The sequence below is a fragment of the Lutjanus erythropterus genome, chromosome 5 (assembly GCF_056507025.1).
Source record: "Lutjanus erythropterus isolate fLutEry1 chromosome 5, fLutEry1.hap2, whole genome shotgun sequence".
Lineage (NCBI taxonomy): Eukaryota > Metazoa > Chordata > Actinopteri > Lutjaniformes > Lutjanidae > Lutjanus > Lutjanus erythropterus.
In genome coordinates this window covers 31475916-31502707 of record NC_139321.1, presented here as the reverse complement: position 1 = coordinate 31502707, position 26792 = coordinate 31475916, and the positions used below count along the sequence as shown (strand labels likewise).

General features: G+C 38.5%; 2 protein-coding genes and 1 non-coding gene across 3 annotated transcripts; all 3 read left to right on the top strand.

Annotated features, from left to right (window-relative positions):
* Positions 1-1429: 1429 nt before the first annotated feature.
* aurkb (aurora kinase B) lies at positions 1430-6775 on the top strand. The gene is made up of 9 exons (XM_084718455.1): positions 1430-1545; positions 2250-2288; positions 2472-2553; positions 2635-2668; positions 2773-2961; positions 4478-4616; positions 4827-4975; positions 5716-5890; positions 6498-6775. The coding sequence occupies exons 1-9, from the start codon at positions 1540-1542 to the stop codon at positions 6666-6668; spliced, it is 984 nt and encodes a 327-aa protein (XP_084574581.1). The 5' UTR covers positions 1430-1539; the 3' UTR covers positions 6669-6775.
* A 536-nt stretch (positions 6776-7311) lies between these two features.
* Positions 7312-7393, top strand: trnal-aag (transfer RNA leucine (anticodon AAG)). The gene has a single exon. It is a non-coding gene; the product is annotated as a tRNA-Leu (tRNA).
* Positions 7394-8701: 1308 nt separating this feature from the next.
* On the top strand, positions 8702-26155 carry bod1l1 (biorientation of chromosomes in cell division 1-like 1). Its single transcript, XM_084719620.1, has 30 exons — positions 8702-8935; positions 9666-9790; positions 9946-10136; positions 10370-10855; positions 12100-12249; positions 12394-12554; positions 12713-12809; positions 13656-13779; positions 13975-14032; positions 14134-15964; positions 16049-16119; positions 16547-16664; positions 17343-17456; positions 17536-17579; positions 17666-17717; positions 17849-17913; positions 18088-18169; positions 18371-18429; positions 18541-18616; positions 18759-18805; positions 18963-19134; positions 19669-19748; positions 20362-20488; positions 20933-20985; positions 21114-21192; positions 21596-21675; positions 21878-21977; positions 22473-22617; positions 23043-23114; positions 25334-26155. The coding sequence occupies exons 1-30, from the start codon at positions 8819-8821 to the stop codon at positions 25458-25460; spliced, it is 5103 nt and encodes a 1700-aa protein (XP_084575746.1). The 5' UTR covers positions 8702-8818; the 3' UTR covers positions 25461-26155.
* Positions 26156-26792: the final 637 nt, after the last annotated feature.

Below are 26792 nucleotides of genomic sequence, written 5' to 3'. Positions count from 1 at the left end.
AATCATAAACATAACCAGCATATATTTCATAATGGTAACAATAGGGGTGCCTATTGTATCTGATTATTTTTCTACATGTGCCGTAAAACTTTGGATATCAGAAAGCAAAACAGCTTCAATTCCCATACTTCTCATAAATCTCATCCACTATTACAGATTGGCCAGATGGTGGTGCAAAAACAACAAACTTTATGCTTTGGCTTACAGCTTTTGAACCACATGTCCCCAAAACATGAAACAGAAATTCTATGTTGAAGCAATGAAAAAGATCAGTAGAACATGATCAACATAAACAGGAACCAAAGACAAAGGAAATCATGATGAGGGAGCTGATTTGAGCACCTGCTTAGTGTTCTGCAAGCCTTTAAAGACTAACATCTAACATCACTACTAACTACTAACATCAGGGGCATAAAAATTTTTTAATTTGGCGAGGCTCACAAAGAAAACAGCAGTTCCATGAGCATAGTACACTACTCTAAAGTGTAGTAGAGGACCTTGATTGGAAAAATAATTACAATTTGCCCTAAAAATCTTTATTGACTATTAGAATAAGTAAAGTCTCCATTAAAATCTCAGATACTAACCCAGCAAATTATTATCTTGTCTAGTTGAAAAAAGATATTAATGTCCCTTTCTCATTCTGTACTAAAACACTTCATCATTTGTTTTGTCACTGCAACCATATCAAAAGACTATGTGAGAACTTCAGCAGATTTATCATTGATAATATTGACTCTGAGATTACTCTATGCTTGGAGAACATTTTCTTTGGTTCCAATAAATGTAATAACAACAAAATTAAATATTTATTAACCTGATCAATTCTCTTAGGAAAATTTCATATCAACCAAGCAAAAGGTTACATTAAAAATATTTTTTCTCAAAAAACAATATGGCTATCAAGAGAATAGATTTGTGCACCTCCTTTAATGTATTTGGTTGTAATAGCGTTTGATTTATAACTGTATGCTGTGCTCTGATATTTTATTTTGTCTTGTCTGTGCGTCTGAATTATGTCTCTTGAATATTTATACTCTACTTTTGTTCGATAGAGTTTTTTAAAGGCCGTGTTTAGAAGGGAACCCTTGATTTACAGAACTCTCGCGAGATTTTTACCCCTTTTATCTTCATTGTACACCTTGCAAAAACGAATTATGTCTTAGGATATGACGACGCTGTGGTTAAAATCCCGATAAGTTTAGCAACGTAAAACTCTTATTTGAGTTAGAAAAAGATCCTTGGTTGTGTTAAAATAGTCACTCTCGCGAGATCTTTTGCGGCTCTGGGGAGGAGCTACACACATCCTTGCAAGGACTAGAGGGCGGGTCTATCTTGGACTAGCCTAGGTATACACCAATCACACACTTTTTCTTGCAACAACTATGGCCAATGGGAGCCTTGCATATAGCGAACCGACCAATCGGATTCGTAAAGGGTAGCTTTTTGAAAACGTTGGCGGCCGTGGAAGTTCAAAATAGTAAGACTGGTCTTTCTTCGCTAAAAAAAGAAGTATTCGTACTCCAAGTTGTCACGACGATGGAGGTAAGTTTTGGTATTTAATGTTTAATATTTGATCAACCGATGGGTTCAACGAATGCTTCATCTCAGCGTCTGTTACTTTGCTTAAGTTGGCGTAGATTCTAACTAACTAGCTAGCGTTAGGTAGTTTAACGTTAACGTTGGGTTTGCTAACCTCCTGTGCTAAATCAGTTAGCATAACGCCACTTTATCCTGTGTTAAAATAATAACAGCATGAATTACTGTACATACGCAGGAAATTATGTTCACTCGCGGCTGTTATTGAAACTATTTAAACCGTGGAATAGTAGGTAGCGTTAGCCTCTGCATTACATCCAATATGAGACAACGTTAGCCTACCAAAACAGCAGCCTGATGAACCTCGTTTTTAAATCGCGTATTTACTAAACTTAATGAGCGCACAAGAAGCGCTTCCTGCTACAAATCTATAACTGAAATATGACCATGTGGCATTAGAGTGGTTTATTTAAAGAATAACTCTAAACGGTTTTGTTACCTCTTTAGGCTACATGGTTGTAAAACGGTTAAAAGTGTTTAAAACCATCCCATGTATTCCACTGATACCCCATATGTAAATGTTTTCCGCAATATAGTGCTGAAATATCAAACCAGATCACTTGTAACTGTCAATATTTAACACAACCCAAAGCTGAAATACACAGAAGCTACTGCAAGTTAATGTGAGATGTGTCTTTATGTCCTTACAGAATAAGGAAAATCGTGAGCCCAGAGGTTTCCAACAAACGGTAAGATGTAATATTTATGAAAAGACACATAGATTTGCCCATTTTCTTTCAGGCAACATTTGATTATCAGCAGTTGTGATCAGGATGCCAGTATTTGTTGATAGGGGTATGAAAATATTGGAAACTAGTGACAACACCATATCCGTGCATTCCTAATTCTGTGTGGTTGCTTCTGAATATCAGTTCACAACTCCCAGCATGATGGCAGGCCCACAGCGTGTTCAGGTGAAGCCACAAGCAGAGATGGACAGAAATGCCATCGCAGGTAACACTGCCCTTTTCATATATTGACAGCTGTGAGATGTTTCAGTAAATGTGCCTGTACTGATTGTATAATCATTTTTAGGCCCTGGGAGAGAGTGCGTTGTGTCAGCCCCAAAGTAAGTATATTAATTTGTACTTCTTGTAATTTGTATTGGTTGTCGTTGTTTTCTTGTTATCCTTTCAGACATCTAACCTCTACCATTTTTGTACTGTCCCTCAGGAAAGTCACAATCGATGACTTTGACATCGGTCGACCACTGGGGAAGGGCAAATTTGGTAATGTCTACCTTGCAAGGGTGAAGGGGCTGGAAGCCATCGTGGCCCTGAAGGTGTTGTTCAAATCACAGATAGAAAAGGAGGGTGTGGAGCATCAGCTGAGGAGGGAGATTGAGATTCAGTCACATCTGAAGTGAGTGAATTTTCATAGTCTCAACAATATATTTAGTTTTTCCTCAAACCTACATGGGAGTATCCCTTAGTACAATATTTCACTGTAACTTCCACACAGGCTATCTGTTACCATCTCCTCTCCATCTTATCAGGTAGACACCACATTAGGACTGATTATTTTTACCAGCGACTATTTTCTCAGTTAGTAACATTAAAATTTGACCCAAGAAGACACCATTTACACCATGTTTTTAGCCAAAATGTCAACTGTAGCCTCTCAGACCTGATCCGCGTGCACACGCCTGAAGCAGGTTCACAGGCTCTTGTCCAAGCGGCGCAACACAATATATACGAGGTCTCGCGATACCTTCACATCTGTGTTTACATGCTACCTGGAAGTGACTCAGACAACAGAGAGAGATCTGCTCAGAAATGGTGACTTGTTATGCGCAAAGTTGAACTTTCAGCAAAGAAGAAAATGTCCAAGGACTTCGACATAGAAGAGGAACACAGTTTCTTTGCTGCAGCCACGCCGCTTGGGCACCAAAAACATGGTGTAAATGGCATCTTTTTGGGTCAAATTTTAATGTTGCGACTTATGGACACTTAGATTACACCACACAAGCAGTATGGAGACATTAAGTGGGGTTTTTGTGTTATTTTTTTACATTTTAAAAGTGATCACCATTCACTTCAATTGTACTGGATTTGGCTGCAACACGGCTGACAGGAAATTTTCAAAGGAAAACAGCATTGCAGAATCACCAAAACAATTTAAGTGAATGGTGACAAATTTTCCAACAGAAACAACAACAACAATAAAAAAAAAACACAAAATGCCTTCATACTGTTCGTCTCATGTAATCCAAGACTCCTGAAGCCCCAACATGCTGTTCAATTGCGCACGCTTACACCATCACACCCATTCCAGCTCAGACGGTGTGCACGCACACCTGAACATGGCTCCAAGCTACAATTCATCTACAATGAAGATTTAGGCTAGACACATGGTGTAAATGACATCTTTCAAGTCAGCTTGGCATGTCGGGGCCTTAGGAGACATGGAATACACCAGATGAGCAGTATGGATTGCTTTTTATGTTTTGTTTTGTTTTTTTCCAATTTGAAAACTTGTCATTTGTTTGGGAGATTCTGCAACTCTGTTTCTTGTGGAACTCCAACAGTGTTTTGTTAACTAGAAATACTAAACCTTATCTTCAATCAGCATGAGAGTGAGTAGATAATGACTGAATTTTAATTTTTGGGTGAACTATCTCTGTTATGATGCTGAAATCAGAATTCTGTCCATTTCCTTTCTTAAATTACTCAAATGATTACTCATTATCAAGAGTTGGTGATTGAATTAATGAGTCATAATCGATTAATTGTTAATCCATTCATTCTACTCTTAAGTACTCCGCTTCATCAAATAGGAATTTTGATCTTGTGCTATGAACATACTGACTTTGAATTTCTTTTGGTTGATTTTGGAAACGTAGTCTAAAGGCTGTAAATGTAATCCGTTTTCTCCTCAGGCATCCCAACATCTTGCGCTTCTACAATTACTTCCATGACCGAAAGAGGGTGTTTTTGGTGCTCGAGTATGCCCCACGTGGTGAAATGTACAAGGAGCTACAGAGATGTGGAAGATTTGATGACCAGCGAAGTGCCACAGTAAGACTAGTTGCTGCTTTAAAAAAAGACAGAGCTTTTTATTTGTGCTATTATGGTTGTAGATGGTGAATGTAGATTGTTAGAGAGTGATTCCTAATCCTCATTATTCCCTGCGCTTGGATTTGATTACATCCACAGCAGTTTTATCTTGCATAGTTTGTTATTTGAGTGTTAAAATTGTATTGTGATCCAGTCTCTTTACATTTCTAGTACATGGAGGAGATATCTGATGCTCTGATGTACTGCCATGAGAGGAAAGTGATTCATCGGGACATAAAACCAGAAAATCTGCTTCTCGGGTTTCGTGGAGAGCTGAAAATTGCTGATTTTGGTTGGTCCGTCCATGCACCTTCTCTAAGGTGAGGAACCACAGAGCCATTAAAGGAAAATCTGTAATATATTGTCTGTAATGTCAGAGATTAAGGAAACATGCTAAGTTGAAATACTGGCTTTTCTGACAACAATACCACAGCTGCAGTGTCCTTTTCAAATTTGCCCCTTTCACTCATAGTTAGAATTACTGGTCAAAGTTTGCAGAATGAGTTTGTTTGTTTGAGTTGTAATGAATCATCAATAATCTTTTAATAGTATATGTTTATTGTTCATTTGAGCAGTATGTTGAAGGAATCTGGCAGGGGGAAGTGGGTGTTTTGTTTCCGGATAACAGGCTTAAATTTACATTGACAGACAATTGACAATTATAAACAGCTGATCAACTTGCACGACTCAACTCCTCATCGCTGGTTATTGTCAACTTAGAATATTGTGCTCATGCAGTGTTTCTGCAGCCTGCCTGAGCTTCCTCCAGTCTTTGGAGGAGGAGGCTGGGGAAACATCTTGCTTCAACCATAGACTGTGTATGAAATAGGGACTCAGCTGATTTAACATACAGTCTGTAGCTCAAACTTGCCTATTTACTCTTGCAGTAATAAGTTTTGGATGCTAAATCGTTACATCTTGCTCCTTAAAGTTTCATAATGTCAACATGTCACTGTGTTCTGAAATGGCTCAGTACTGCTGTCACATCATTAATGTGTGTTAATGTGTGTTGCTTCTTATCTGCTTCCCCTGATCAACTCTTTGTTTTAAATTTATTCAGACGTCGTACAATGTGCGGGACACTGGACTACCTCCCCCCAGAGATGATTGAGGGCCACACCCACAGTGAGAAGGTGGACCTGTGGTGCATCGGGGTCCTCTGCTATGAATGCTTGGTTGGCAACCCACCTTTTGAAACTGCCAGCCATTCAGAAACATACAAAAGAATTACAAAGGTTTGTGTTGCACGTATAATATATCCAAATAGACCAGTGGCTCCTAAACTTTTTCTGTCATGCCCCCCTTTCACAAGCCAAAAAAAAGTTCAGGCCCTATTCAATATACTGTCAATGGCTCTGAATCGTTGTTTGGTCTGCAGTGATAATTTTTACACATGCACTTGCTACATTTTGCTCCTTTAACTCAGTCATTTAATCCAACCAACCAAGCTGTTGGGAGAATCCAAAGAAGTTCCAGCATTTAATCTTCATTACATTTTATTCTAAATATGTTATTAGGTTAATTGGTGACTCTAAATTGCCTATACGTGTGAATGGGAGCATGAGTGGTTGTCTGTCTCTGTCAGCCCTGCAATGAACTGGCGATTTGTCCAGGGTGTTCCCCGCCTCTCGCCCAATGTCAGCTGGAATAGGCTCCAGCCTTCCGGCGACCTGTCAAGGACAAGCGGTTACAGACAATGAATGAATGAATGAACATTATTAGAAATTCCAATGGTGTCAAAGTCTAAGATAAACTTGCTTGCTTAATAAATACATGTCATTGTTTCTGCTGCACCAGTCATTCCTCATATTTGATGAATACATGTTATTTTACTGTTTGCAGGTGGATTTGAAGTTCCCCAAAGTCGTCTCAGATGGTGCACGGGATCTGATCTCCAAGCTGCTCCGCCACAACCCCAATGATCGCCTCTCACTACAGAGTGTCATTGATCACCCATGGGTGCGCTCCAACTCTCGCAGAGTCCTGCCCCCTGTCTGCCCAGAGCAATCCTGAGTCCACCCAGCCTGCATATCTGCTTTTACCTGCTGTTGAGGGGTGTTTTGTCTGTCTGGATATAAATGTATACCTATTTTATATTTCCAATAAATATTATAAAATGACATGTGGGCATCTTGTGACTTAAGTAAATGATACACACTTAATCAATTAATTGTTGTGTGTTTTGAAAATGTAAGAAAAAAATGGCAATCAGTGTTTCTTAAGGCCCAAAATGAAGGCCTTAAATGTCTTGTTTTACTCACAACTCAGAGATGTTCAGTTTACTGACATAGAGGAGTGAAAAAACTGTGGGGGAGGGGGGTCGCATTTTAGAGGCTGAAAGGAGAGAATTTTGACTTTTTCTTAAAAAATTACCCAAAATTAATTTAATTTGATTAATTTAATAATTAATTGTTAAAGCTCTACTTGGCATTGTATCTACCATAAGCAAGAACGTCAAAGTCTGCAGCATAGAAGATTATATTGATATAATGCCCCTTCCTTTCTATTTTTCTCATGATCAGTGGTCCACAATAAATTGTTTACTCCAGGTTATGTAGAACCAACAATAGTGGCAGTGGGAAATTAAATATAATAGTACATTTACATGTCTCACCTTTTCCGTTTGTAAAGTAATTTGACGACCATTGAGCCTCACGGTAGCGTGGCCGAGCGGTCTAAGGCGCTGGATTAAGGCTCCAGTCTCTTCGGGGGCGTGGGTTCGAATCCCACCGCTGCCATACCTTTACATTTTTCGCTGTTTTAAAATATCATAGACCACTTCATCTATCTCCACCGAAAGCTTATACTGTCGGTGACATTCTGACGAGGTAACACGATGTGCGAGCTAAACATGCTGTAACTGAAAGCACATGGTAGTTTAAAATGTGGTACGTAACGTTTTGTTAACCGTTCGCATCTGCGACTAAAGAAATATTAGAAACTCTAATTTGGTTTGGAACACCATCAGTGTTTTATGTAACGGTACATAAATTCACCGAAAACACAAACTACAATGAATAACAATATATAATGTCAGACAGTTGTGAGAGGATGTTGTTGTTGTAGTGTTCAAGCCGCTGGAGGTCGCTAAAAGACCACGGCTTTTCATTTAATATTCAGGCTTCATCACCAAGGATGTACTAACTTTTACCATATGTTGAATCTACGCCTCTATTAGCTAAGTTATTATAGCACTCATGAACTTTAACCTAGTTTTAGTCAGGTATATCCTGTTTATAAAGTAGCAGCTACGACGGTACAAGCTACTGACTACAAGTAGCGTTAACGCCAGTTATTACTTGGCTTTGTTAAATACTCAATTCTGATTGGTCAATTACAGCATTTAAGGTCTGTTATTTATGTATAACAGACCATTGTCCTGCGTCATCCTGTCGAAATTTCAGAATAATGACCCGTTCACTGTACATCATCCCTTACATAACAAAACAGATTAACTTGCTTTCCACGCATTTACCTCAGGTTTTTTTTTAGAAACTGTCCGATATTAAATCTTTTTTCCTGTGAATATTTCTTGCACTTGTATCTTTCGTGACAGTTTTATGTTGTGTCTTTACATGAGTAAAACGGTACCTAGCACAACGTAGTTTTGTGTCGGCGTTTATACTTCCTGATGATCTCGCGTTCACAAGATGTTGTATGCATCTATCCCGCCAGTCCCAGCATATAGTTAATAGTATTAGTAACCTTTTATTTTGGTGTCCAAGTCCTCGCTTGCAAAGCTATTCCGGTTTAGCGGAACGTTTTTATGGTCGGTTCTAGATTAATTGGGAACCCTAGATTGTGGAACTCTCGCGAGATGTGTAATCTTTGTTTATTATTTGTGCAACTTGTACAAAATAATTTTGTTATACAACATGAAAACGCTGTGGTAAATATCTTATTAGGATCAGGGACAAAAAACTTGGCTATAGTTGGGTAAAAATAATAGTTTTTGATGAAATAATAACTCTCGCGAGATCTTTCTCGGGTCTGGGATGACCATTTAGACACGACCCATTTTTTTCATTCATTTCCGGTTCAAACCCGCTTCGAACTTCACAAACCACAACAGAAGCTCGGTGTGTTGCAGTGGGATATTACCTGATGTATTGTCAGTATTAATTGTTTTAATTAATCAAAGCTAACTCTAACTACATTCAGACATGGCAGGTTTACCACCGGGAGACCCGCAGCTCGTCTCAATGATCGTCAGTCATTTAAAAACACAGGGTCTCTTCGACCAGTTCAGGAGGGACTGCCTGGCAGACGTTGATACAAAGGTAACTAATGGCTGAAAACATCTTCAAAACGTCACATCTCTGCGTTTTTAGTGACTTTTTGGCATGGTATGTAGGTTATAGCTCACTAAACTAACTGTAACATTAATGGGTGAGTCTATATAATGACACTGAAAGCAGGTGTCAAGGCAGGCAACAAATGCTACATCTCCGTTCTCAACACATCCTTTTACGTTAAATTGCTTAATATTAGAAAATTACCTGTCGGAAACTTTACAGAAAGGTTCAGATTCATTATTGTGGCAACCAGTAATTTTCATTCACTTCCAATGATGTATGTACCGTATGAAATTCAACTTAAAGGCTTTGTTAGATGGACAGGTGATGATAATCGATCCATTTAACATTGAATCACATGTAGGGTCTTTTGGGGTTTGTATAATTCTGTTATTGGTTAATGACAAAATAATAATTTCGGAATCAACCAATTTCTGTCTTTCTTTTTTTTTCATTTGACCGTATTAAAATCCAAAATGTAGAAATGTATTGAAATGGTAAGCCTTCACAAGATATGCTAATGGATACTCAAACGTATATGTAATAAATAGGAGGTATTTAGTAAAAACAAAAGTTGAAAGAAAGAAAGAAAGAAAAAATATTTGTCATTTAGTCGATTCGCTTTTTACCACTTAATCAGTAATGGAATTTCTAAAGTAAAATGTCTAACAATTGTTAGCAGTACCCTCTAATTTTCCATACTTTCCTGTTGCAGCCAGCTTATTTGAACCTGAAACAAAGAGTGGACAACTTTGTCTCTAATCATCTTTCTAACCACACATGGAGTCCTCATTTGAACAAGAACCAGCTGAGAAACAACATCAGACAACTCGTGCTGCAGTAAGTCAGGATGGAGCAGTGTCTCTTTTCCACCTTCTCATCTTCATCTCTGCTCAAGCTAATAGTTTAGCATCAGAAAGTATTCTATACTGTCAAGCCTTGTGATGCGTTATAACTCTGCAAGAAACACAGTTAAATCAATCTGTTCCTGTTAGATCCGGGATGCTGGAGCAGGGAGTGGACAGGATCGTGGCCCAGGTGGTGGATCCCAAAATCAACCACATCTTCAGGCCGCAGGTGGAGAGGGTGGTCCGTGAATTTCTGTCACCTGGCAGCTGCTCCGAGGAACCTCCAGCCCCACTGCCTCCAATAGATACAAAACCAGACAGCAGCGTTCTTGAGCAAGGTATGCAGCATTTCATCCCTTTATAAATCATGACTGCGGTGTTTGGTGTTGTGGTGTTTGTGATAATGATTTTGACCACTAAAATAGAAGATTTATTTTCCCTCTTTGGTCTATATATAGGGAGGTCAGTATACAAGAACAACACATATTAAGCCACATTACCAATAATCAACTGACAAAATAAAACAATAATCTCCCAAATCTCTGACATAAATATGACAACATTTTTACAGCCTCATCGACTGCTCCGGCTACCTCTTCAGCCAGCGATGCCATGTCCATACTGGATACCATAACCTCCCTCAACCAGGAGGCCAGCGTCAGGGCGAGCTCAGGCACAGATAAAGGACGTAAAGGCCAACCTTCAGATGAGCCCATGCAACTGGTGGAGGGCGAGCAAGACATGTGTGACGTTGAGGAAGGAGACAGCCACCATGACGGGAAGATGCTAGAGGAGGCAGAGGAGATGGCAACCATTCAGGTCCAGGCATTAGAGGTTAAGACAGAGGACAGTCAGGACCAGATGGATCTGGGAAAAGAGGGTTTAATAGAGGAGGTGAAGATGGAAGAGGAGGACTTAAGAGCTCAGGAGCTGACAGATGAGGAGAAAGATAAAGCTGCCAGCAAAACAACTGGAAAACCCACAGAGGAGAAGCAGGATGATGATCTGAAATCTACAAGTCAGGCGAAGCAGAGAGCCAGAGAGAGGATAAAGGAAGGTGAGCTGTTCTACCCTCTGTATGTGTTTAAATTGTTTGGAGCAGCGTGACCTGTATATACAAAATATTATTAGTTAGTAATAGTAATAGTCGCTTGGCTAATAGTAGCCATGTGACAGAAAATTTATTGTTGAAGTCCTCTATGAACCACATTTGATGAGAATTCTCTGGATCCAGCTTCTAAAATGTGAGGATTTGCTACTTTTCTTCTCTGTCTTTGTAATTTTAATATCTATGGATTTTGGACCAATAGTTGGACAAGACAAACAAATTCAAGTCCCCTTGAATTCAGACCTTATTCGGATAAGATTTGTATGCTGCAGTTATCAGTGTATACCTAGTCTGACTCACCGGAGGTAGACTGTGGCTTTGAGCCTGCTATTGTGCAAGTATTTTAGTCGATAATCTCCTCCTACTGCTATCTGCATGTCCATTTTCAAAGTCTCCATCACTACATGAAACAACAACAACAACCCCTGAGCAAACAACCTACACAATGAAAATGGCAAATTACCTTTATATACAAATCCTTTCTTTTATGGGGATTGAGCTCTTTTATGTCCAGGCAACATGCAAATCTTTCACCAAATCAAGTTTTCTCCCGATTGTGAATGTATTAAAGAAATACAAACAAAGATTTTGTTCCTCTATAGTTGATCATAATGTATAGAGCCTGACCTTACTCCAGTGCTGAGCACTGTGGAGGTCTGGCAAGTGAGTGTACATCTGTGTAATACATAGTTTTCACTGTACTTTAGGTGCATTACAATTACAGGTGGCTCAATATTAGATCTGTCAGCGAATTATATCAAATTACATTTTTGTGGATATTTGATTAACTTCTTCTGTTATCTTTTCCTGAATAATAATTCAACATGCATAATAGCACATAATTAAACATAATACATGTGTAAGATGCATAAATGTTTGACAACTATAGTGCTGATTTTTATGTTCGTTTGTTTGTTTTTAAAGGTCTAATGTGTAAGATTTACAGGGATTTATTGTCAGAATATTACAGAAAATTAACATAATATTATAAGCTTGTTCTTGATCTGGGCTTTTACATTTTTTGTAAGTTTGGCGGCCACTGTAGGGTCTCCTACAGGGGAGGGCAAGGCCAGTTGTTTGCAATCTAGCTCACCGCTAGATGCCACTAAATCATACACACAAGCCCTTTTTAGTGTTTTTTAAAGTGAAAGAATTAAAACATGAGATTTAAATATTGTGTGTGTGACCTGCAGAATACTTTTTGGAGGACTCGGACCTGGAGGGCCTGAGTGACATCACAGTGAGCTCTGTCCACACCAGTGACCTGTCGTCATTTGAGGGAGAAAGTGAAGATGAGGAGCAGCTGTCTGATTCCTCTGAGGATGGGGAGCTTCCATCAGATGGTCTCAACTTTGTATTCCTGCCTGTCAAACAAATTTTGAGCAGTTCACTGTACCATAAATATTATCTTGACTCCCACAAACATTATTTTTGAGCTCTACTCTCTGTGTTGGATTGTAATATTTTTTGTGTTTTTCTTTCACCAGATCAAGGTGAGAAAGCAGAAAAGAAAAAATTCAGTGGAGACGCAGGAGAGGAAGATCGCAAACCTCGCCGCAAGGCCTACGTTCACAAGCCCTTCCTCTACTCCCGTTACTATAGCGATTCAGATGATGAAATCACTGTTGAGGAGCGTCGGAGATCTGCGGTGAGTTGTATTAATGTTAACATTAAAGCTTCTTTGCAGCTTTACTTGGCCAATCAGTTGATCACATACTTTAAAACCACATGTATTGTTTTGGTTGTATGTGTTAATTATTCAATCTGTCATTTCTGTCTCTTTCTGTCCTTAATTGCATCTCATAGGCAAGGGACAAAGAGGAGCGGCTGCTAAAAAGACAACAGAACAGAGAGCGAATGGAAGAGAAGCGCAAGCAGAAAGCAGCGCAGGCTGAGGAACAAGGTATTTCTGTCTGTCATGTGAACTTAAATGACTTAAAGTCTATCTTGTTGGCCGTTTAGGACCATCACAGTTCTTTCAAACCTGTTTCATTTTCTTTTATTAATATTAAGATATTAAGGTTGCATGGTGTATGAACTAGAGCAGTATCTATTCTTGTTTCTTACTAAATTTGTGTCTAAATATTTTCTTTAAATATGTTGCTGCTTTAAGTCACAAATTGTAAATCGCATTGCGTGCTTGTTTAGGCACACTGATGGTTATCATTGTCCCCCGCATTACTGTTATTCTCACATACGCATCTGGGTCAGAAATTGTTAAAATTTTTACTTGCCCTTATATGAACCTTTTAATTTATTAGCTGTTATCAAATAATGCCTTTGACAAGCCATGTCGGTGTTGTGCTGCATAGCCAGGTCAGTCCCATTCTTCTTTGAAGAGCAATCTCACTGGAGTACACTGAACAGCTGCGCATTCTTTAAAACGTGATAATCTGCGGTAGTCATTTTTGTGATTACCTGATTTGCTTTAGTATTCGTGTTCTTTCTTTCTTTCTAAACTGTCTTTATCTGCCACCATTTTCTCATGAGTGGTTCATCTGTACTGTGCGTGTGCAGCTCTCAACAGAACTGAGAAGGAACTGAGATGTCTCACTTCCTAGCTAATTCCATTATCAATTCCAGAAAAACAAAAATTGTATTTGATTCTTGTTTTTTGCCCTATCGGGCAAGTGAATTGCTAGATTTACTTGCCCAATGTGACATTTTACTTTCCCTGGGCAATCCTTATCTTTGAGCCCTGTTAATGTGTCCTCAAACTAACTACCACCAGGCTTCATTTCCTACACAGATCAGAAAAAACAAAGGAGTGGAGACTCTGGGCTGGAGGGCCCCAGAGCCAAAGAGGCTCGCAAAGAAAGGAAGGTTCTGGAGAAAAAAATGGCTCTCAACAGGAAGAGGAAGCTAGATTCAAGGTCAGTAATCAGAAGCTCTGAGGCAAACACAGCTGCCGCTAAACAAGACAACCAAATGTTTAGATAAACACTCATTTACCATTTTTTTAAGTACACCTGCTGTATTAGACTGCAATATGTTTTAGTTAAGTATGCCTCATAAACCAGAAACTGTATTGCAACTCTGTAAATGCATCCATCAATGTCACCTTTCAGGAAAGAGGGAGATGTTTTTGGCAAAAAGAAAGGAGATGCAGAAGGAGCTAAGAAAGCGGTATGTGAAATAATAAAACAGAATTCATCACAGGTAACAGGTTTGACATTGGCTTTGTGAGTTGTAACAAACATTTATGTGTTTTGTTGTTTCAAAATTAGGAGGTAAAATCTATGGCCTCTAAGACTCCACAGCCAAAACTTTTAAGAAATCTGTCAGAATCAGCGTCGTCTGATGAGAGGCACAGAAGGATGAGTGGCAGTGTCTCAGAAGATTCCAGTGAAGCTAGGAAGCTGTCTGACAAAGGCAGGACGCACTCCTTTATCCTAGAGCTTGAGCAAGGTTCTCAAGAGGCTCTCAAACAGCGTTCAATTGGGAAATTTGACAGGTTGTCCCGTAAAGAACTTCACTCTAAAGAACGCAAAGAGAAAGAGCGCAGCTTGTCGGATGAACGCGCCAAGCTCAAACAAAAGCAGGAGAAAAAATCTGAATATCAGGCAGATGAATCTCAGCAGAAGGAAGGTGTTGCTCTTAAACTGTCCTCTGAAGAGAAAGGCGAGAAGAAGCTGAAGATTAAAAGTGAGAAAAAAATGGCAGGAAAGATGTTTGTGTTGGAGGGAATGGCTGAAGAGGGTCCTAAAGAAGCTACTGTCAAGAAGGCTAAAGCTCCATCTATGGAGGCTGTCAAATCAGAGAAGGACAAAGAGAAAGACAAAAGTAGGGAGAAAGATAAGGACAAGAGCAAAGAAAAGGAAAAAGCCAAAGGAGAGAAAAGTTCAGCTAAAAGTGATTTCAAGCAGCTGCTCCGCCCTGATTCTGCTGGCTCTTCTGAGGATCGGTCTGACATGGAGCCCGGATCGGACAGCAACAAGAAGAAAGATAAACACTCTAAGGAAGTCCTGAAAAGGTCCAGGAGCCACACGGAGGACAAACCCAAATCTAAACCAGATAGCAAAGACGGTGAGAAAGAAAAAACTAAAGCAGATCAAGATGGCCAGAAACCCAACAAGTCCAACTCTGAAACTGACAAAGATCCAAAAAGGGTCAAGCCAACAGAAAAAGGAAAAGTTGTGGAAAAATCTAAATCAAAATTCAAAGAGGAAACAAAGACTGTGTTGTTATCAAAGACGGATACTAAAGTTCAGAGTTCAGATGTCAGAAGTACCGGAGGCGCACCTGTCAGCAAACCTGAGACAACAAAGGAGAAGAAAAAAGAAGGAAATGCAAAAGAACAGCGGAAAGTCTCAGAGGAACCTGTCCAGGAGAAATTGGAAAACAAGAGTGCAAAGAAAAAAACGGAGAAGAAGGAGAAAGTCCCAGAAAAGAGAGATGATAGCCAAGAAGAGAAGAAAACACCCAAGGAGGACAAATTGGAAAAGTCTGATAAATCTTCAAAGTCTTCAGTTTCCTCGCTGAGTCTGGACACAGAGGAGCATCTAAAGAAACATCCTGTCCTTCTCCAAGACATGAGCACAGACTCTGATCCTGTTACCACCACTGTTACCACCACCACCACCTCCTTCTCAGATGACACCTGCGATGCTTTAAGCGACATCACCCCCGAACCACCCGAGGGTGAGACAGAGTCGAGGCTCAGCGACATGCCAGCTGTGCCGGCCGAGGCCGATGCTTTGCTGACCCTCATGGACGTCTGTACCTCAGCGGCAGAGGCAAGACTTCCACCTGAGAGCAGTCAAGAGGACGCAACACCCGAGATGAGTCTGCAGGACGCTGATATGAAGATGAAAGAGGCAGCTCTGACTCTGCTCTCCATGGATCCTGACAGTACAGTGTCCTCCAGCTTAATCTGCCAAGACACCAGAGAAGAAGCGGAGGTGAATCAGACTGCACAACCGATGGAAACATCTGCAGCTGAACAAGAAGAGCAGCATCCTCCTCATGACGTGCAAACAGTTGAAGAGTTCACAGCCAGTGAGCCGTCGTCATCTCAGCAAACTGTTGAGCTTGTTGATGAAAAACCAAACGCTGCAGGTAAAACATTGATGGCAAAATGTAATGTTGGCTGTCTAAAGAGGTCAGAATGTTTCCCTAAATATGAATGTTTCTCTTTTATAGATGAGCCTGAAAATTCAGAGAAAGAGATGGAAGTGACAAGTGTTGAAATGTCTGAATCTCTTGCTCCACAGGTAATTATTATACATTTGTAAAATGAAATGACCTTTGTTGTGTTCACTCTTAAAGGTTCAATTACATGTTACAGCCTTCTAAGATAAAAGTCATTTTGCGAGGTTCTGATTCAGCCTCAGTAGGAATTTGAAGGGGCAAAATCTATGCAGTGTTGGTGTTTCATTTTGTGTTTTCTGTCTACTGTAATGTAAAACGTTCTTAAATTGTTGTTAATACCTAGTAGATGGTCATACTGGCCTTGACAAAAAGCACAATCTTTTTTTCTTGTAAACTTATGACTTTTGTCTCTTTTATTTTGGCCTAAATCACTGCTCCCTTTAAAGTTAGTGTGAATCACAATGATATTTTAAACAAATACAAAATTTAGCATCAGTAGAATTTTCTAATGTGTTACTGTGTAAAATTGTTCTTCCATCTTTTATACAGAAGGATGACACTCCCTCAAATGAACGTCCTTTAAATGAAAATGAAGCCAAAGGTGCAGAAATCGCTCCTGAAACGCAGCCAGATGAAAAATTGGCACCAGCAGCAGTTGGCAGAGATGGTAAACTTTCTTATCTTCTATTTTGGATTAAAGGTACAGTTTTCCCCAAAATCAAAAATAAGTATTTTTCTCCTACCTGTAGAGATATTTATTTATCTGATTGCTTTGGTGTGAGTTGCTGAGTTTTGCGATATCATCCGTAGAGATGTTTGCCTTCTCTCAGATGTGATGAACCTAGATGGCGCTTGGCTAGTGCTTCTCAAAGTGCCAGGAAATACATTTGAAAAACTCCACAGTAATGTCTCTTTACAGAAATCATGACCCAGTTTCTCTACATAGTCCACAGACCTCTTTCTTTCTATTGAACTTCACACACCAACCATATTACTGCATAGAAGGAAGCATGCATCTACTCATGGATGACAGACTGGTGCTTTTCGCAGCGCAAGATGTAATCTTAATGGTGTTCTCTTCAATTGAGCTTTAACATTAGTGCCACTGAACTAGTCAGCACAGTGATACAGTTGGCAGGTGTAATATGATAAAAAGAAACTACACAACACTACACATGAAACTGCACAACAGGCAAGAGGAAAAACGTACTTTTAATTTTGGAGTGAACTGTCAGTTTAAATTCAAATCTTGTTTCTTGTGTTTTGAGCTGTGCAGATGTTATTTCACATGATTTTCAAGGTAAAGTTTTATTTGTTTGTTTCTGTAATTTCTCCAATGTTTCAGCCGCTGATGCCGTTGTGTGTGAAACAAAAGAGGTCAGAGGAGCCACAGAGGGAAGCGCAGTTGAAGTTGTTTCTGATGCATCTGAAAAAGCCTCAGAAATATGCAGTAAACAAGGTGAGTGCTTGAAAACATTCTGGTTGAAAAGTTTCCTCTTTGGCCGATTATTAACTTCAGCATCTTATCGTTACTTTAGAGCAAACTGAGACGGATGTTGCAGACACAAAGACAAGCCCCAAGGTGAGGAACCTTTCATGGTTTATGCATTCTACCTGCTTATTTAAAATTCTGTATATATTCACAATCATCTCTCTCTCTAGCAACAGGCAGAAGAAGTGGTAGCTGAGGACAGTCAGGCTGAGATGGATGTAGATAATAGTAAGTCTTTTCTCTTATCTGACTTACAAATTAAAAGCTGTTTTTTGTTATTTTATCTGGTGGATTTTTAAAGTAAATTCATCAAAAGCTGTAAAATAGGCAACATTAACCGTACCTCTTGTCACCACTAGATGAAGCCGAGAATAAGAAAGTGGAGGAAGAAAATGTTACAACAGAGAAGAGTGATCTACAAACTGTAAGTGTTCAACCTCAGTGATGCTCACTCACAGATGTAAACAACGTGTAACATTTGTACCCTGTGTTATTTAACATTTTTATCTGATCTGCCTCTCCTCTCTGCCTACTGTATCATTATTAGAATTATTATTATCATCATCACTATTATATTTCTTATGTATCTCTTGTTCAGGTGGAACACGACGTCCCAGAGAAGACTGAAGAGATCACAGAGAGTGGACCTGAGAGTCAGTCCAAACTGGTCAAACAAATCAGTGAGTCATGTTATGATTTCACTCAATTCTGTATGTGTGTATTGTAATTTCTTTGTTGTTGTGTGTGTCAGTAAGAGGTTACTGCACTGTCAGAAAGCTGAATACTGATTTTCATGTCATGTTTTTTTCTTATTCCTCAGCTATAGACTTTGGTTCTTTCACAGTTAATCTCATTTGTCTGTATTTGTTTGTATTTTTCAGGTAATGTCTCCAGCACAGACAGCCATGTGGATGAGAAGGGATCTGACTTGTCAGAAAAGGTACCGACAAAGAGTGTGTTTGAAAAGAAGTCCTTACTGTACATATGCAGTAAATGTAGGTGTTGATACAGCATCCCATACCCTCTGTGCTGACACAATTTTTTCACGCAGGAAGAGAAGACGGAGGGAAGAGGAAGACGGAAACGAAAGCTGTCCAGTCAGAAAGTCGCAGCAGAGAAAGAATCTGGTATAGTAGCTGAGATTATAAGAATTTGACATTTAGTTGTTATTAAATACAACACATGAACTGTTTATGGATGAACTGGTTCCACCAAAGATCTCCCTTCTAGCAGCTTAATGGATATATTTATGTTTTTTTAACTGATCAGGTGATGAGAGGGATGAAAAGGAAAGCAAAGAGCAACTGCCTGCTGAGGTAAATACAGCCTTTTCAGAATTTATCAAAGTATAATCAAGTCATTATAAAATTGGTACTTTGTGTTTTCTTTTGATTCTTAAATACATTAACAACAGTGTTTTGATATCTGTTTACTCATGGTTGATTTCCTCATGGATTGTTTTCTGATCATCAGGAAACCGATCAGGAGAAGGTTGTAGAAGTCAAAACACCACGCAGGGGTCGATCATCCAGAACGACCAGCGAGGAGGCAGAGAAGGACCAACCTCAAGAAACTGAGAAGCTGGAGGAGGCTCCGAGCCGTGGGAGAAGACGTTCAGGAGCTGCAGCCAAAGGAGCTGATGCTGGTTGGATTGTCATTTAAAAATTTTGCCGGGATATATATACAGTTTGGAAAATGCTTAATTTGATATGTTTTCAAGGTTAGGAATATACTTGAATTCAAATATACTCCTTGGAAAAAAAATCTTAATTTTCAACATAATCTGGTGTTTCGTCGCTCATGTAAAACAAACATCTTTTAATATTTCATCATATTTGTTTGTCTCCTGGCGTCACACAGACACAGAGCGGAGTAGAAATATTTTGACTGATATGGATGCCAAAATGAAAAGGGGGCGTCTTTCTATCACAAATTTGCCTGTATTCTTCTGTTCTGACTGGCATCACAATTTCAATGTATGATAAAGTTAATTGTAGAGCTTGTGCTTCAGCCAAAATATGCAAATCACGTCAAGATATTAAGATTTGAAAACAGAAATAGTTGAGGATTTCTGTATGAATGTTTTACTGCTCTTTATAGTAAACAAGTTTTCCTTCTCTATGCTTGATGAATGTGACTGACTCTGTTTTCTGTGATATTTCTATTATTTCAGCTTCAGATGATCAGAAGAAGGATGAGAAGAAAGATGAGGAGAGTGGCAATAAAACTTCATCAAGAAAACCAACTGAGAGTGAAGAGGTATGTTAACAAATGTACATATGTGCATCAATGTTAGATACTTCACATTACTTAACATTACCAGATTTATTATAACAGGGTTGGTTCACATTCTGGTACATGTGAGATTGTGAATTAACTGTCAAATGTTTAACATTAGTCACATTGGATGACTTTAAACTCGACTGAACACAATAAAAAAAGACTTGCAACTCGACTTGGACTTTAACAGCAATTATTCATGACTTCACTTGGACTTGAGCCTTTTGATTGGACGGTATTTGATACCTTTCCCCATACAAATTAATCAATTTACCTTCATTTCCTGAATCAACTAACATTACTCCCATTTATTTTCAGCAAGTCAACACTTAATTCCCCAGATCCCCCAAGTCCTTACTTAACTACTGCCAGTGTTTGAGTACAGTGAATTCTGGGGTGTTTAGAACTCAAAGTTTAGGATTTAGGACATGTAAGTCTTGTCTTGGGACTTGAGTGCAAAAGCTTGAGACTTAGTTGTGACTTGCAAAATGATGTCTCCCACTGCATTTTTTGTAGTGGATGTAGTCATGGATTGCATGTCACTGTACCTTATCTTTTACTGTATTTTGCACTATATTTTTCCAATCCATAGGGAACTGAGGAGGAAAGTCAGCCAAAAAAAATTGGACGTCGAGGCAGTCAAGTCAATCTGCCGCCATCTGTTCCAGAAGACTCTGAAACTGCAGGAAGCTCTGACTCCAAAGAGACCACTGACACACGTATGTTTGTTTTTAATTCAAGTCATATGAATGCATGTTAACTCTTGTTTCCTTCTTGTTTAAATCACTTAAGAACTGTGCAATAAAGACTAGTCTTTATAGTTGTATACAAGCACTTTATAAATGTCGACTAGCACCAGCAGTGTTTCTTTAACTGTATGGAGAGGTGTGGCTACACGGACATTACCAACTCATAACAATAAGTGAGCCAAACCTCAATAGCTAATTTGTGCATTTCATAGCATGATGTTGTGACTTATACAAGTTTTATTTTGCTGTCATCACTGTTAACAAGCTGTAAAACAGTATGAATGAGTAGTTTGGCAATGAGAGTTGGCATGAGGGGAGGCGGGGCAGCTTAGCTACGAGTTTACTAGATATTTTCTGCCTTGGCCTTGTATGTAAAACAGATGATGGGATACATGTAACATATTTCAATTCCAGGTAAATCAGCAGTGAAGAGGAAGAGGTCAGAGGACATGGAGAAATCTGTGGAGGTGAGATTTGTCTTGTTTGTGAGTTAAAACATTCTCTGCATCCTGGTCTGGAAGTCCTCCAAATAATCTGTTATTACATCTCTGGTTATGTGTCTTGAATGATGTGTATTCAAATGATAATCCTACAGGAAACCATGGCTGAAGAGGAGGCAAAGAAGGACAACAGTCAACAGGAACAAAGCGAGCAACAACCTGAGAAAGACAGTGGTGAGAAAGCACAGACACACGCTCTTTAAATCTGTGCCATTATAGTTTGCATACTGCATCTAAAATATATAACTTATGTCCTGAGTACATATTGTAGAGACAAAACAGTATCACAGAATATTCTAAGTTCACAAAGAACAAAACGCTCATTTTTTCTTGTTGTGTTGTGCTGACTGTTTGATTTTGTTGACTTGATTGAGCTGTGTATGATAAAAATGATTATTTTCAAGCATTTCAGAAAGTGTATCAGGAGGGTAGGATTTAATAGGCGTTCACTTCTTCTGACTCCTTTTTGGACAGGAGTTACTTGTTTCTGCTGAATGTCTGCTGTCAAGTTAATTTGTCGCTCTTGTTTTTCACCGTCATCATTATAGTCTTTGTATTGTACATTTATATTTTTCAGGTTGTTTCCCTTCAGTGAGTCAAGCAGAAGGTCAAGAGGAGGTCAAAGAGGAGATCTGCAGTGAGAAAAAAACTGATGATGTATGTTGGCAGTAAAATTAAGAAACCACAGTTGTTCTGTATGTTTTAAACACTGTATGTGCATCCAGCTTCTCTGTTATCTGTGTGTTAGGACTTCAACACATCTAACCTAAGTTGTACCTTTTAAATTTGGTATATCACCTCATTCATCATGTTTTAGCTCTCATCAGAAATATGGACTAAATACTTGTTATGTGTGCAGGTTGAGGAGGAGCAGCCTCAAGAGGACCAAGAGGCAACTCCAAAGAGACCCGGTCGGAGGGGACGGCCGTCCAAAGCAGCAGCAGCCACAGAGGATGCAGGTGAGGAAATTTAAAGCTTGATCTAAATCAAACCAGAGAGAAGTAAAGGTAAAATTGTCAGGTAGCGCTTTATTTGAAGGGGTATGCGTAAGACTGTCATTACACTGTCATAGCCATATCATGAGACCCATCATGAAAATGGAGTAGCCTTTATGAATGTTTATGACTGTTGTCATCAAGTGCCACTTTTAAAGGAAATTTGATGTTGTTTGAGATCTCTTGAGATCTCTTGATGACAACTCAACATCATCAGACTTGTTTTAGGATTAATTTGTGGAAATATGTGCAAAAGTTCCTAATAATAATCAAGACTAGTAGAATTCAATTGTATGTACTGTAAATTATTTATCTAGAAGGCGATTGTGTTTCTATTTAGGTTTCTAGTGGTTTATAAATGAGGGGTTTTTTTACGTAGAGGAAATTTAAAGCTCCAGATTGATGGAGTCCAGATATTAAACCCATGACGCCTGTGACCTTTTATCATCTTTCCCACAGATAAAAAGGACAAAAAAGCAGAAGAAAAAGAAAGTGAGCAGAATGATGAAGACGAGGAGGAGGATGATGGTGAGAAAGAAGAGGAGGAAAAAGGAACTGCAACCAGAGCAACCACACGCTCAGCATCTCGCCTGGAGGCTGAAAGGTAATTTAACCGCTCGTGGACACAAATAAAGCAAAATGACATCAATGATAGTAATTAAAATGAAGCGGAGGAAGTGTCATCACTTCAGTATTAGGACCCAAAAACAATTACATTATTTGTTAAGAGGATTTATGAGAAAAAGCTGCAGTAAGTAATTTGAATTTTGAATCTTAAAAACATGGTTGATGAGAAAACGTATCTCCAGAACACCTGCAGATAAAATCAGACAAGAATTCATATGAGCACAGTTATGAGACACTGTCAGTGGTGGTGAATGAACCTCAGATTGTTTTAGTGCTGAATGTTTGCTCTCTGAAGCACCCAGCGGGCATCATCGCTGTCACATCCTATTAAATTATAGCGGGGGTAAGATTTAGCACTAAAGCAACAACTGTTGTTTCATATTTGTTTTTACTGCTCCTCAGAAACAAGCCAAGCAAACCATCCACCCGGGCAAGTCGACAGAACGGTAAAGAGGAGACCACAGCTGGCACACGGTGAGTTTGTCTCATTGAGGTTCAGCAGAACCAATGAGCTTAAAGGGGAATCCGACCAACACTGAGTGCGAGGTCGCTGCTCCGTGAAAGGGAACATTTTACCAAATGTTTTCCTGGAATTTCATAATGTTTTTGAGGTATTAACTCCCAAACTAAAAATAAGAAAGCATTTTGCATGGCCTAAGCTGTTTTCAAGGAAGGTATATTGAAAATCTCTAATTCCACTACAGGTACGATATATACTGCCTATAAGAAATATGTAAACTCATTTATCATTTGATTTGATAATATGATGTTTTTCTTTATTTTGAGAGTATTTTAGATAGAAGACTTTGTGTACTCATAAGTTTTTGTGTCTAACTTCATGACAAATTCAGGGTTTCCACAAGTCCTTAAATAGTCTGAAAAACTCATGAAACCAAATATATCTGATGCAGGATAAATATCAGGGCCAATAAATTATTGGCCCATCACAGCTATGTTGATCAATGTCCATATGTCCCGTGTATATTGGCCAATAAATATCAGTTATAATAATATCTGATTTGAAAAAATATGACAATGCGTGTAATTTGAATTCTTAGGCTCTATTAAAAAGTAAGTATGTTTGAGATTTTTTTTATCTGTTCACTGTTTTCTTTGTAATAGTGATCTCAGTTAGATTTGATTTGGTCAGAGCTGTCGAATATCAAATCATCCAACGTTACTCTCTACATCTTAGCCTTTCTTACTCTCAGGTGTGCATAAAACAAAGGTTAGATTAACTGTTTTTTGAGAATACAAAAATGTGAAATAATTCTTCATCTTATCAGTATTGGCCATAAGAAGCAGGTAATTATTGGTATTGCTGAAAAAATCCTTCTCATCCCTAGTATAAAACTTGAATAAAGAAAAGGGATTAAGTGTACATAATCCTGCCCATAAAATCTGCATTAGGTTCTGTTAAAGAAAATACAGTTTTGCATATTGGCGAATATTGGACAACCTGTACGTCGATACTGTTATAGACCGATATCGCTGTGATAGGCCTGAATAGGGCTTATAGTAACGGTTGACTGGTATCGCAGTTCTAGTGGGAGTGATCATTTTTGCATCAAAATGTTAATTTTTGCCCAAAAAAAAAATCAACTTTATGATGATATGACATCTGTTGAGGTATGCAGGCCAGGGCATCTCTGCAGCACTACAGTACTTTATTATAATTCTATTTTGTCACACATTTTACGCTTCTGCAATTTGGATGTCACACTTGCTCATATATTATATGCTCATATTATGATTTCAATAATATTATGATTAATTGTGTAGCCCTACTTGAAATGCAAAGTAAAATTAAAAAAAATAAAATAAAATCTTCCTCCTAGTGTAGGGTTTTTCTGTTTTTCTTACATATACTATATAAAATATATCTACTGTGTACACATATCTTTGTTTTTTTTTGTTTGTTTGTTTTTTGTTTTTTACAAAATACAGTATTTACTCCCATGTGATACAGACATTTACAAGTGAATGATAAATTACTATAAATACGAAACAGGTAAAATTGCAAAACATGTTTTCAACATATTGTTCAGCAAATACAATTCTTACAAAAATACAAAACCCATCATTGGTTTAAAAGGTTGAATATCAATTTTTCCCTATTAATTCTTATATAATTAAGGGAAGAGACTAGATGATCCATTTCCATTATTACAATATCCATTTTTTTCTTAATCATTAGTTTATTTTATTATCATTACAATTTATTTTGCACAATAAATAAAGCAGCAGAGACAAAGAAGAAGGGGAGATTAAAAAATTAAAAGTTGAGGCTTAAAAAAGAAATTTCACCTCAATAAAAATCATAAGCAAATACAAAAATCATGTAAGCCATAAAAATTAGCATATCTGAGAAAATGTATTTGGACTATGTCTCTTGTTTTTCCGAGGTTTTGTTGATTTCTTTTAATTTTGCCCCTTTTGTAGTTTCCAAACAGATTTAGTCAAAAATGTTTTGTCTTTGAACTCAAATTAAATTCTAACATTAACATTAGAAGTAAGAGAAATCCATCTCTTTAGTACTTGGGGGAAGGTGGATACGCAGCGCTCCGCTCTGTGCACTTACATGTAATAAAGGAGCGCCGGTTATCGCAGCTTCTCATATATAACTCTTGAATTAACAAAGACACATTTTTAGACAAACACGCTGACACTCGCTCTTTGTTTCCCTCCTGCAGAGGCACGAGGGGCCAGGCAGCAGCGGTGGCGAAGGGGGGCCGTAAACGGGAGGCCAGCCCCCCTGCGGTGCGAACGCGGGGAGGACAGAAATCGGAGGAGCCCCCTTCCAAGAGAGCCAAACGCTAAAAACCTGTGACGGTGGTGGACTGGTTTGGCCCAGCAGTGTTTTCTCTGTTTTCCACATCCAAGTCTGTCTTGATGTCGTGGGTCAGAGAGCCTCTACTATCAGTTAGCACGTAAAGCTGTTTCTGCTTCATTGACTGTAGATATTGAAAAGCTCTGGATAGTATTATGCGCTCTCCTCTGATAGCTGAGTGTAAACCTGAGGATCTGTGCAGGAATCCCCCCAGAATACCTTCTGCTGCGCTACGCCCATATGGTTTGGATCAGACTTCATCAGTCCTGCGTTTATTCAGTAATGCCCAGTGAACCAGAGTATTTCAGGCCAATCAAAGGCCTAATATGCAGCTGAGTCTCACTTTGAGTTAAAGAGGGTGAATGGAAACGAGGCCAGAGTGTGTCTCTGCTCCTGCTGAGACTGATACACTCTCAAATTTGTAAATCCAAACACTTGTACATAGAAATCACTGTGAAAAGTGCAGCATTCATTTTTTATTATAAATGTTCATTCTGTGAATGAGAGGCGGAGTTTTCCACTTTTTTAAGTTTTTTGTTTTTATACTTAATATTGCGAAGGTAAGGGAAGGGTTTTTGTATTTTTGATTGAAATAACAGCAGTATTAGTCACAGACATTACATAAACAGTTACTCTATGAACTGAATACTCGTCATAAAAACACCCGCTGCAGACTAAGAACTGTCATTAGTTATTTTAATGGGTTTAAAGTTAACTGTATACCAATATAGCATTGCTGGATATTGTGCCTACCCTGTAAATGTAAAGTTTTGTCTCATAAATGTAAAAACACTGAACATGGTTTCCCTTTTTCATTGTTTCAAGCAAATATAAATCACTTCAGGTTCATACTTGCGGTCAAATTTATTTACTTTTTTCAACAAATTAAGTCACACCACATTAAGCAAATAAAAGCACTACAGACTGGTCTGTTTTTATTTTTATGTTGGGTCATTGTTTTTTTATTTTTAGAGTCTGGTGGTTAACACATATACAATTTTTTATGTGCAGAACAGACTTAAATGATATTTTTCACTGATTATAATTTTCCCAAAAAAGCTAAACTGTGCACAAACATCACAAAAACTCAGTACAGTATTGTGTTTAATTATGTTTCATGTGGAAGAATAATTTTAACTTTTTCATTATTGTTATCATCATGTATCATTTATTGGGTGTGATATTGTGTAATATCACCATTGCCAGTGCTGCTTTTCTATTTTAGATCATTTTTGCAGACTTTTTAACATAACTTATGCTACTTCTGTTGTTATTCTCTCAGGAACCTTTGTTTTGAATTTACTCCATATACACTATATTTT